Source organism: Danio aesculapii, chromosome 18 (genome assembly GCF_903798145.1).
Source record: "Danio aesculapii chromosome 18, fDanAes4.1, whole genome shotgun sequence".
Classification (NCBI taxonomy): Eukaryota; Metazoa; Chordata; class Actinopteri; order Cypriniformes; family Danionidae; genus Danio; species Danio aesculapii.
This window is the reverse complement of record NC_079452.1, coordinates 25,463,151-25,476,005: the sequence shown is the minus strand read 5'-3', so window position 1 is coordinate 25,476,005 and position 12,855 is coordinate 25,463,151. Positions and strand designations below refer to the sequence as shown.

Genomic DNA, 12,855 nt, shown 5'->3' with positions numbered 1-12,855 from the left:
AATTACTTTACTGATGCTGTAAAATGAAACCTCAGGAAATTGAAAATAGTCACATTACACGTTCCCTGTAAGTTTATCGGTGGCTAATAAACACTTGCTGTGCATATAGCACATTTTTAGGACATTTTTGGCCTGCATAGTATGTATAGCTCTGATTGGTTATTCAGCATTGAATCAGAGCATAGCCCTCTCCCGGAGATCGGTATCGGCCGATAATCACATTTTATGACTCGATCTGTACTCGCCTATCTGGTCATATCTTGCCGATTTGAGCGATCGAGCTGCTGTGAGGCTGTTCAGAGCTGCAGTCATTGGCCCCTTTCTGACATACAGACCTTTCCAGAAAATTACCGGCAATTTTCCAGAAAGATCTGTATGTGTGAACAGGTCCTTTTTGAAAATATCGGTAAATTCGTCCCAGCAATTGTCTGGAAAGAAAAGTTGTAACATTACCGGTGATTTCCTGAAATGCTGCGCTGTGTGAACGCAGAAGGAAGATTGCTGGAAAGATCACGTTCACGTCTAGAACATGCTGGCGTGAGACGTCTACTTTACCCAATCAGAACACTCAGACGCATTCACATCCGCACTGTTTGTGAAGATAAAAGCCTTTGAATATTTTCCCAGACACATTTAGCTGCTTTGTTTCCAGTGAAGACTTAGAGAAACTTGTTCATGCTTTTATCAGCAGCAGAGTGGATTACTGTAACGGCCTCCTCACTGGCCTTCCCAAAAAGACAGTCAGACAGTTGCAGCTCATCCAGAACGCTGCGGCCAGAATTCTGACCAGAACCAGGAAATCAGAGCACATCACACCTGTCCTCAGGTCTTTACACTGGCTCCCAGTTACATTCAGAATAGATTTTAAAGTATTATTACTGCTCTATAAATCACTAAATGGCCTAGGAGCTCAATACATTACAGATATGCTCACTGAATACAAACCTAACAGATCACTCAGATCTTTAGGAGCAAATAGATTAGAAATCCCAAGAGTTCAGTCAAAGCAGGGTGAATCGGCTTTCAGCTACTACGCCCCTCGCTGCTGGATTCAGCTTCCAGAAATGATCAGATGTGCTCCAACATTAGGCACGCTCAAATCAAGACTGAAAACACATCTGTTTAGCTGTGCCTTTACTGAATGAGCACTGTGCTACGTCCGACAGATCGAACTACTATGTTTTTCTCTTCTTTTTCATTCTTTTATAACACGTTTTATCTGTTTTTATGCTTATTTATTTATTTATTTTAACCATTTGATTATTTGTTTTTATTTCTCTTATACTTGTTTCTTTTATTCCTGTTTATGTAAAGCACTGAATTGCCACTGTGTATGAAATGTGCTATATAAATAAACTTGCCTTGCCTTGCCTTGCTAGATGTTAGTCAGATATTGTTTCTATGTACCTTCTTAATGCTAACGGTGTCAAAAATTATCGATGAAATGCTTGCGATAAACCTGTTTACCTTAAAGCTTCGATGTGTGTATGCTGGCGCTCACCGGCTGCTTCATGTGCACACATGTCAAGCACCTGAAGCAGCCGGTGAGCGCCAGCACAAACTCATATTATGAACATCTCGACAGGTGAAAGTGTTCCTCCATATGTTTTCATCGAAATTGTTCACAATACTCATCCATCCACATAATTAATGTCAAATGTGTAAACATTTAGCTGCGGTTCGCTTCTGCCTTTGGAGGTCTCTGGGACAAAGCATCTGCATGAATGCTAAAGCTTTAAATAAAAGTGAAACCATCAAGAAAAGGTCGTACAAATACAAGCATGGCCGTTTGGAGCTCATTCAGTGTTTCCTCTAGGATGTTTTCCAGCGGTGGCGGCAGCCTTTTACCCAGATACATCAACTTCTAATAGTGTTATTTCAATGACAAATGTGGTAAGCGCAGAATTACAAGTCGAGATCGCATTTATGTAATACAAGCATGGGGATCTCAGCTTGCGCTTTACACGTTTCACGTTCATTTAATTGTGACATATCTGATTAATGTGTTTGCCATACAATTTATCACCTCGCGCATAAGTAAAGGTGGGTTCTAGCATCTACGCCACACTAGCCACAATAGAAGAAATGGTCTTGCTTTTAGCTCTGCGAAAAATGCGAAGATCGCCCAACATTAAAATTATTTTGAGGCGTAGGTGGAGGACGGAAAAGGCCGTCATCGCAGCTTGCACCTATGGTTTACATATGGTGTCCTCCACCATTCTGAGGAATTTGTGGGAACGAGAGAGACTTCAAGTCTGGTGGGAGCAAATTGTGGCCACTTTCCTCCTCCATGTCTCGCTACAATCCAACTCGCTCTTCTAGATCTCAAAACTCAGGGCTTCTGGTAGTACCTAGAATAGCAAAGTCGAGTAAAGGAGGTCGAGCCTTCTCATTTATAGCTCCTAAACTCTGCAATAGCCTTCCTGATAACGTTCGAGGCTCAGACACACTCTCCCTATTCAAAACTAGATTGAAGACCTATCTGTTCAGTAAAGCATACACTTAGTGCACCACTTAGCGGGTTTCCACACAGGTTCTGCATCTTGTTTATATACACTATGAACAGCAGCTACGCTAATTATTCTCTTTATTCTCCATTTCCACCTGGGGATACTCTTCCTGAGGCCCTCAGACTATGCAGAGTCACTGATTTGATCCAAGACAAACGACGAGATGATCGCAAGGTTTATCCTGGACCGGGCCGTATCCTGAGCAGCTACTGTGATGGTCATGGAGGAGTGGAGAACATGAGACTGATTTCTGTGACGCTCCAGAGACAGACGAGTCTTCGCTGAGGCCAGCTTCCAGCCTCCGACACTGAGACTGCAGCTCTGCACGAGACGTTTGGCCAGCGGAGAAATTAAAATGGTCGTGCCCAACTGAGCCTGGTTTCTCTCAAGGTTTTTTAATTCTTCACTTTCGCCAATTAGTCAATTTTTTTTCCTCTCCGCTGTCGCCACTGGCCTTACATGGTTCAGGATCTGTAGAGCTGCGCATCGTTGGATTTGCTCTTCAGTATTTGGACTCTCAGTAGTTATTATTAAACCACACTGAACTGAGCTAAACTGAACTGAACTTAAACACTACAAACTGAACTACACTGTTCCTATTTACTGTGACCTTTTATGTGAAGCTGCTTTGACACAATCTACATTGTAAAAGCGCTATACAAATAAAGGGGAATTGAATGTTTCCTCTGTTGTTGTTATTTACCGCGTCGGCGTCTCCACACATGCTCTTCCTTCTACGTCATTAAATCGCAGATGAGTACCACATTGTCGCAAGTTTAATGCCTCAATAAATCCGATCTGCCTGTTTACATGATAGTCGCATTGTCACATATCCGATTTGTATCGGGTTTATTACCACATATGAAGGAGGCCTGAAACCGATCAGAATATCTGAATGCATGTGTTTTTTTTCTTGTTTACACGGTCATAGAGCAGATCCGATCTGTGTCACATGTGAGCAAAAAAATCAATATTGGGTCACATTTAACTGGCAGTGTAAACGGGGTCTTTGATTGACATTCTCCCTTTCTACGTGTCATCAGAGGGGGAAAGCCCCGCCCACTAGTGCCCATCTCTCCCTCATTAGCATAAACAGCAGCCCTGAGTGAGAAGCAGCCGTCTGTCCATTAGCCATTAGAGTGGAATGCTTCCTCTAGGATTTTTTCCAGTTGTGTCAGTAGGCCTTTTTTTACACAGATCTACCAACTACCTGTGGCTTATTTCAATGACAAATGTCGTGAGCGCAGTATTAGAAGTCGAGATCGCATTCATGTAATAGCCTACAGCATGCGAATCTCTTTGCTTGCGCGCAGATTTCCTCTGCTCGTGCACAACTTCTTGTACGCCCCCTCAAATATAAGCCGCTTTAAGAGCATGCAGATCTTCTTGTGGGCTCTCAAATAAACGCTGCTGAAGTGTGATTTAGTTCATTTATGTAATGAGTATGTCTCGGACATTTATTAGATTTGCTAGGAATATTTATGAATGTCTCCAATAGACCTACAGAGCGATATTAATGCATCCTGAAGTAAAGTGAAACGGATATACGTCGTGTTTGCTGGGTCTCACGCATCATGCACCTATCAGTCAGCTAGTCACCTTAAAGGGTTAAACAAATGACGCACAGCACTACTACAATTAAAGAAAAGTTTGCTCTGTTATAATACTTACCCTTTACGTTTATAACCCGCTATTAAAAAAATTAAATGTTTTAATTTTGAATGAGAAGCTGTAATGAAGCCGTGGCTGGATGAATTTTGGCGTCATGGAAGAATGAATGTAGCGGAAACCATGGAGTGTTTGAGCTGCTGAAGATAATGTCAGCATAGACTAAGAGGATTATAGATGTGGAGTTTTAGATGAAGCAGATTTCCACACAGATATTCCTGTTTTGAATCTGCCACTGTCATGATTACCAGCGATCTCTAACCACCAGAGGTCGCTGGTAAGCACTCACTTTCACATGGACTACATCTTATGGACTACGTATTCAGTCATGTCACACACACACACACCTGCTCCAAGTCTCCACTGATTGGACTCCCACAGCTGATGCTGCTTCTGGACTGATTTCCACACACTACTTAGCACGCAGTCATCACATTGCGAGTTCTAAGTGACAATACAACGTGTTTCTCCTAGTCTTGTTTTCCCGTGTTTTGACCCTAGTCTTGTTTATCCTTGTTTATCCCGCCTGCCTTCCGACCTCTCGCCTGTTATAGTGACTACGATTCTGGATTTGCCTTTATACACCTGTTTGCACCTGTGTTGACCATTGACTGCCGAATAAACCTGCACGTGGATCCTCACCTCAGTTGTCTCTGTCACTCCCCGCGTTACAGCCACTATGCTGACTCAAGCATTTGTAGCTCCGCCCTCTTCTGAAAAGAGCACAATCTCATTTGAATTTAAAGCGACAGTCACCAAAACAGCACAATTAGGATCAAAAAAGGGTCCATTTCAGAGAGCTAGAGAGCATTATCTGTGTGGTATTTTGAGCTGAAACTTCACATATACACTCTTGAGTCATCAGAGACGCATTTTACATCTAGTAGGTCGCCTTTTAAAACTTGTGACTTACTCTTGCCTCTGCTAATTATTACAGTTACTGATTTGCTGGTGTCATTTCTGCAGGTTTTACTGGGATCTGACCATGCTGCTCCTGATGGTGGGCAATCTGATCATCATCCCGGTCGGCATCACCTTCTTTAAAGATGAGCACACGCCGCCGTGGATCGTCTTCAACGTGGTCTCCGACACTTTCTTCCTGATGGATCTGGTGCTAAACTTCCGCACGGGGATCGTTAAGGAGGACAACGCAGAGATCATCCTGGACCCTCAGCAGATCAAGATCAAGTATCTGCGCTCGTGGTTCGTGGTGGACTTCATCTCCTCCATCCCCGTGGACTACATCTTCCTCATAGTGGAGACGCGCATCGATTCGGATTTCTACAAGACGGCGCGAGCTCTGCGGATCGTCAGATTCACCAAAATCCTCAGTCTGCTGCGGCTGCTACGGCTCTCACGCCTCATACGATACATACACCAGTGGGAGGAGGTAAGTACACACACACACACACACACACACAGCAATTTTACATGTAGTATACAGGGGGGGCTTATAATTCAGAATGGCTAATAGTTCTAACTGCAGCTCTATACTGTATGATGACCATCTGATGCTGAGGGATTCACATTAGCTATACTTCTTCATTGTGTGAGATGTAATGCTGTGTTCACACCAGATGAGGAACGCGCGGATAAATCGCGATATTCGCGCATAAATAGATGCACGTAAACATTTGAGTTTACTAGCTTCATTCGCGTGTGAAAATCCAGATTTGTGTCATGGGCAGGGCTTCTGTCTGCCCGGTGACTGTAGCTTCGCTGCTAAATGGCTAAGATGGATTTTAATGAGAAAATAACTGTGCTTAAGTACATTATGAAGATTGAAAAACAGCATCAGTATGTTTGGGACTGTGTCTGAGTCCACTTGATCCTTTCAGAGGTGCACCCAGCTCTGTGAGCTCATAAACCCCTACAGAAACTGAACCTGCATGACGGAGGCTTTCAGCGGTGTTTCTGACTAAGCAGAGCCCAGTTTGATGAGCTGTTGTCATGTCGGCTGGAGGATTTCCCCCAGGATACCAACAACAGGCGCTACGTCACAATCACGCCCCCACAAGAGCAAGCTCCTGATTGGTTAACGCGGCGCGAATGTCCGCTTAAGTTTAGATTTTTTAACTTGAGCGGCTCGCACGTTAAACGCGCAAAATGCTCAATTTGTGCTCAATGCTCGTATCGTGCCGCAGGATGTCTATTTGCGCGTTTGCATTGACTTAACATGTAAATCCCTCGCACTTGACGCTATTTCCGCATCTGGTGTGAACAGCATTAGACTTGACACATTTTTTTTATATACCTGTCAAGTCTTTTTATTATTTTTCCCTCCACGATAATAGTTCATTCATTTATTTTCTTCTCGGCTTAGTCCCTTTATTAATCAGGGGTCGCCACAGTGGAATGAACCGCCAACTTGTCCAGCATATGTTTTACGTAGCGGATGCCCTTCCAACCCATACACACACTTTCACACACATACACTACAGCCAATTTAGCTTATTAAATTCACCTATAGTGCATGTCTTTAGACTGTGGGGGAAACTGGGGAGAACATGCAAACTCCACACAAATTCCAACTGACCCAACTGGGGCTCAAACCAGTGACCTTCTTGCTGTGAGTTGATCGTGCTACCCATTGCGCCACTATATGCTGCTGAATTAATGATCATGAATATAATAATAATAATAATAATCACAATAATAATAATAATAATAATAATAACAATAATAATAATAATAATAACAATAATAATAATCACAATAATAATAATAATAATAATAATAATAATAACAATAATAATAATAATAAAAATAATAATAATAATAATAATAATAATAATAATAATAATAATAATAACAATAATAATAATAATAAAAATAATAATAATAATAATCACAATAATAATAATAATAATAATAATAATAATAATAATAATAATAATAAAAATAAAAATAATAATAATAATAATAATAATAATAATTATAATAATAATAACAATAATAATAATAATAACAACAACAACAACAACAATAGTAATAATAATAATAATAATAATAATAACAATAATAACAATAACAATAATAATAATAATAATAATAATAATAATTACTTGAATACTTAAGCGTAAAGGCTTCTCAACTCAAACTGTTGCATGGAACAAAACTGCTGCAACTAAACTAGCACACAGGTGGCATAACTTTGTTTAAAGTTTTGATCTTTAACACCAAAGAGCGATGCGAGCTTTTCATGAACTGGCCCCCATGACAAACTAATTGAATAGCCCTGGTGTACTTTATTATTATTATTATTATTATTATTATTATTGTTATTATTATTATTATTATTATTATTGTTGTTATTATTATTATTGTTATTATTATTATTATTATTATTATTATTATTATTATTATTATTATTATTATTATTATTATTGAAGGTGCAGGATGTAAGTTTGACACTCAGTGGTTGAACTAGGTATTGCACTCTTGGATCAAAACACATTTTCACTCGGCTTCTCCCCTATCAAGTTTACGCAAGCGCAGGTTGCCAGATTAGTGTGAGTGAGGCTGACTATCGAACCTAAAGGCTGATTTGTACCGTTTTCTAAACAAAAGCAATGGCATGTAATAGAAGAAATATTTTCCATACTAAAATAAGTTTTTGTCCTTTCCAACACCTGAAATATATGTTTTAGAAATGGCATCTATTTCTCACAGGTGATCAATGATCAGCTCAGGTACAGCTCATGTGCTTTATTCAGTGTTCAATGCTAATAATGTGAGTCTGAATGCCATTTTACATCACATTTATTGCCGTACTACTGAAAGCAGCAGCAGATGGTTCACCTCAGATCTGGACAATAAAATAAACTGTCTGAAACTGAACTTCAAAACTGAGACTGCAGACATATCACATATCAGTGATTCAGCATCTACGTTTAATAAAGTTAAAGAGGTTTAATATGTATTCATTAGATTATAAGCCTGACCATTTCGCTGGAGTGCAGCCAAATTGCTTATCACTGCATATCTCCTCATGTACCGTGTTGTTAGGACACGGGGTTACAATGTAACCTGCTAACCTGATGTTAACACTCGTAATATTTATATTATTTGCTAATTAATAACCTCATGTGGAACTCTGAATCTGCATCTCATTTCGGAGTCTGCTACTGTCCACCGGAGGTCGCATTTTAGTCACGGACGCACACTTTGAGAGCTGAATAAATGACTGAAATACGCTGTTTTACACCAAGGCAACCAGGTGCTGAAATATAATTGGCTAAACTGTGGGTGGGTTAACTGACCAAAACAAAGACAGCTGTTCCGGCACGTGATGCACATTTTTAAAGCAGAACATCTGACTTCAGCATTGTTTTTCAGATAAACAAGAATGTTCACCTAGCATGTTTCTGAAATATCTGAACACATATTATGGTGTTTTTAAGCTTTTAGAAGTTTATTATTATTATTATTATTAGTAGTAGTAGTAGTAGTAGTATTAGTATAGTACTACTACTACTTCTACTACTACTACTACTATATTTGAATTATTGGTGGTGCACACTTATCGTATATAAATGAGTATGATTTTTTTGATGGTGAGCTATTCTTTTAATGGCTTTCTTTAATAATGCGTAGTTAAAGAAAGCCTTTGTTTGGTTTAAGGATAAAGATTTCTCCTGTAATTGTCAAGGAGAAATAAATGCACAGCTGCCATATCAGTGACTCATATAATATTGACTTTAAATTGAGTTTTTTTTATGTTTCAGATTCAGTATTTCTCCTCATTTGAGTGTATTTATTTTGTGAATTTATTGAGATGTGCATTCGGTGTCTGGTTAATATCTTGAGTGTGGTTTTTCTGAAATCACAGGCCGGGTGCAGCATATGTCACATGACTCTCATTTGCAGGCAGTCTGGGAGCTTTGGCAGAAATCGAAGTGTTGAGTCTTGCATGTATCAATTACTGAATATTTCAAAGTAGAGTGCTAACATTAGCCTGTAATTTTCCCTCATCCTCTGGAGGATCGGTTTGGTTGCTGATTAAAGCGCTGATGAGAAGCGTCTCTCGCTGCATCAGTGGGTGAACGGGTGAACAGGGTCTGAGAGGTGAACGGGGAGAAGCGAATGTGTGAAACGCAGCTGGTGCCTCATTTAGTCACTCTACATATGCTTTTCCATAGCAGCACACCGCAAAATGAGCCGAGCTTATTAGACGTGTGCAAAACATGTCAGAAATTCAGGAGACATCAATAAATCTGCATGTTTGACTAACTGGATTGTGACACTAGCTTTCAGAGCAGTGTTTAAGCTGAAGTTTGCATTGCGACGCATTATTAGTATGTTCATTTTGAGTTTATAAGTATAGCATGTTCACAATAATTGTTCCAAAGCAGCTTTACAAAAGGTGCATGTTTTTACATTACAATCAAAATCAGAAAAAATACACTAAAAATATTCATAGATTAGCATTTCTCTGTATTTTTTGATTTCTGTTTTCCCCCCTATTTATTTCTGCTATTCAATTGCATTATGGGACATTACTCTTTCTTCAAACAGCTTTTACCCTTAAGTTGGAAGTGACTTGTTGACATTTTTTAATATTTTAATGTGACTCGCTGCAGAATGAAATGCGCACCTCAACTCTCCGGTTTCCACCAAAACTGTTGGTCTGGCGCTCAACAGGGTCAATATACATGGTGTGATGCCATAGCCAAACGTTTGCTCACTCATGCCAAACGCCAGTTTCAATGGTGCCAGAAGCCAAAATCTTGGTCTGAGGACAATGTGAAACACATATTGTTCTCTGAGTTTACCCTTACTGTGTGACCCACATCTGGGAGAGTTACGGTGTGGAGAAGCCCCAAAGAAGCATACCACCCAGACTGTTGCATGCCTATAGGGAAGCATGGAAGAAGAAATGCTATCAGTACTTTAAAGAATAGTAGAATAAGACTCAAGGGGTATCGAAATTAATCATTTCTTCAAATTCGGTATCGGTTCATGAGTCGATCATCACCGGTTATTACGTACTGACGTCATTATTCTCATTTGTTGCGGTAGGATACTGTTCGAATGAGTAATTAAAATGCTCCAACTACTTAAAAAGCAGACAACTGTGCACAATTCACTGCATGTGTGTTTGCTGGAGTCTTTCACTGAAGTACTGCAGAACCAGGAGACACTATTCACTGCTAGGGAGAAAATGAAAGCTCTCTTTCTCTCTCTCTGTCTCTCTTTCTCTCACACACACTTTATACCTGGCGTGTTTTGTAAGGCAACTTTTCCTCTTCTCTATCGCTATTAAAGTGATACTTGTGGATCCTGACACGAGTGTCTATAGAGTGAGTTTTCTCCACAGCGTCTATCACTGATCAGCTGTGATGGCTGCGCAATGTGCCTATCATTATGCGCAAACAGACTGTTACCGCACATTCTTCGGTGTCCACGTTACTCATCGGTGAACAGCTCTGACAGTTTTTGAGCCAATCGCAGCCCGTTCTGTTGAGCGTGTAAACACAATGACCAATCATAGGGATGTAAGAACACACTCAACAATGCTGAGAAAGCAAGCGGAATTATATTTACATTAGTTTGCTTGCTATAAATGCTCATGTTGTCTTCTGTAGTTGTATTAGAGTTCTGTTTGAAACCTTTTCTTTCAGCAGGTGAAACTAAAGGTGCAGTTCATATACCTGACTGCTTTTATTAAAGGACAAACTTGTGTTACAGATGATATACTGTATAAATATAAAATATTTACAATTTTAATTCAAGAATTCATGTGGTGTGAAGAAAAAAATATAATTGTATATGGAAAGCATCCTTAATGCACCGTGATATCGACTCGAACCGAATCGATCACATGATGATCGTCACCAAACCATTAGATTAGATTAGATTAGATTAGATTAGATTAGATTAGATTAGATTCAACTTTATTGTCATTACACATGTACAAGTACAAGGCAATGAAATGCAGTTTAGGTCTAACCAGCAGTGCAATAGCAGCAAGTGCAGGATACAGGTATAAGTTATAAGTTACAAAAAACTATGGTGATATTTACAGATGGATGTACTATCAACATTATATACAGGTTGTATTAGCTATGAACAGATTTACAATAAATGAATATATGTACAGGATGCTGTTAATAATCAGGAGTGGCAGATAGATAAACAATTACAAATGTCCATGTGCAGTGGGTGTGTACAGTTCAGATAAGTGAATCAGTGCAATGAATATGTGCAAACTTTAAATGTGCAAATGTTAAATAGTGCAGTGATTGTGAGGAGTATAAGTTAGAGGAGTGTGGGGTGTGTATTGGGGGGGCAAAAGAGTCAGTGAGGGGCAGAGTTCAAAAGGGAGACAGCTCTTGAAAAGTGAGACAGCTCTCCCTTTTGAGACCATGTGACCAGTGTGGGTTCATACCCCTACTAGAGGCAAGGCAAGTGTATTTATATAGCACATTTCATACACAGTGGCAATTCAAAGTGCTTTACATAAACAGGAATAAAAGAAACAAGTATAAGAGAAATAAAAAACAAATAATAAAAAAATAAATAAAAAAAGCATAAAAAACTGATAAATGTGTTATAAAAGGTATTGTAAATATAATTTATAAATCACCTGTACAACAATATTCAAATATCCTAATTGAGGGCTTCTGGAAGAGAGAACTCAATACATTTATTGATCAAGAGACTCTCTGGGAGAACTGTTTTGTAACTTCATAAAACCCAGCTCACCAAATGATTCATTATAAACGTTCATTTTTAAGGCCTTTGCTACCCCCTGCCCATTATTTAAAATGAAAAGAAAAGCAGACTTGTTATTTATGTAACAACTTTGCACAAGATACTACCCAGCAGGCACAAGACGTCAACATGACGCCAGATTGTACCCTAACATCGTGGGACATTGCATTTTGTTTGGAAATGAAAATCGGGTTGACGTCAGAACCAAACGTCAGATCAATGTCCAATCTCAGACAGACTTTGAATTTTGGTTACTTTCCAAAGCAACCTAAAAACAACAAAATATCAACGTTTAATGATGTTACATCTTGATGTTGTGCGGACGTTACCACCATGATGTCTATCAGACGGGTTTTGGTTGCCACACCTGAGGAATAAATGTCAGTATTCGTTTAAGATGTTGGTTCAGCATTGGATTTTGTTCACTTTCTAACACAACCCAAAATCAACCAAATATCAACGTCAATTCACATAGTTATTGGGCGTCAAAATAACATTATCATTAGTTGCTGGTGATCTCAATCTAACTTAACATTAACGTTTTATAATTAACATTTGTCAGCTGAGTTATATACATATTTTCTGGCAAATATCCCCAAATTGCATTATTCTGGTCCAGGTTACGCAACCTACCTACAGATCTAATGAGAACTCATTTCCAATGCGACCCTTTACTTTTTCTCCTGTTAGACCAAAGAAGCATTCTGTCCGTTGTTCTGACTGCTCTGAAATAAACAATCCTTAAAATATGGCTGGATCCATCTACTCCTGTTGATCTTTCTCGGAAACTCTTCCTTCTGGACATTATTAGTTTGGAATATACAACAAATAAATATAAGGCGCCAGTAAGAAAACTGCACAATTTTAGTCAAATATGAGAGAGAAAATCAGGATAGAAATACATCTGATACAGTCTATCTATTATTGCAGTATTACTTTTAATAGTTTTATTATATTTGGG

The 12,855-nt window shown here is 39.1% G+C and overlaps 1 protein-coding gene across 1 annotated transcript in view; it reads left to right on the top strand.

The window, feature by feature from the left end:
• hcn4 (hyperpolarization activated cyclic nucleotide-gated potassium channel 4) overlaps positions 1 to 12,855 on the top strand; it is a 168,937-nt gene that overhangs the window by 52,050 nt on the left and 104,032 nt on the right. Inside the window, exon 2 of the mRNA XM_056478009.1 lies at positions 5,145 to 5,568. Coding sequence (XP_056333984.1) covers positions 5,145 to 5,568 — 424 coding nt within the window. The remainder of the gene's footprint in view (positions 1 to 5,144; positions 5,569 to 12,855) is intronic.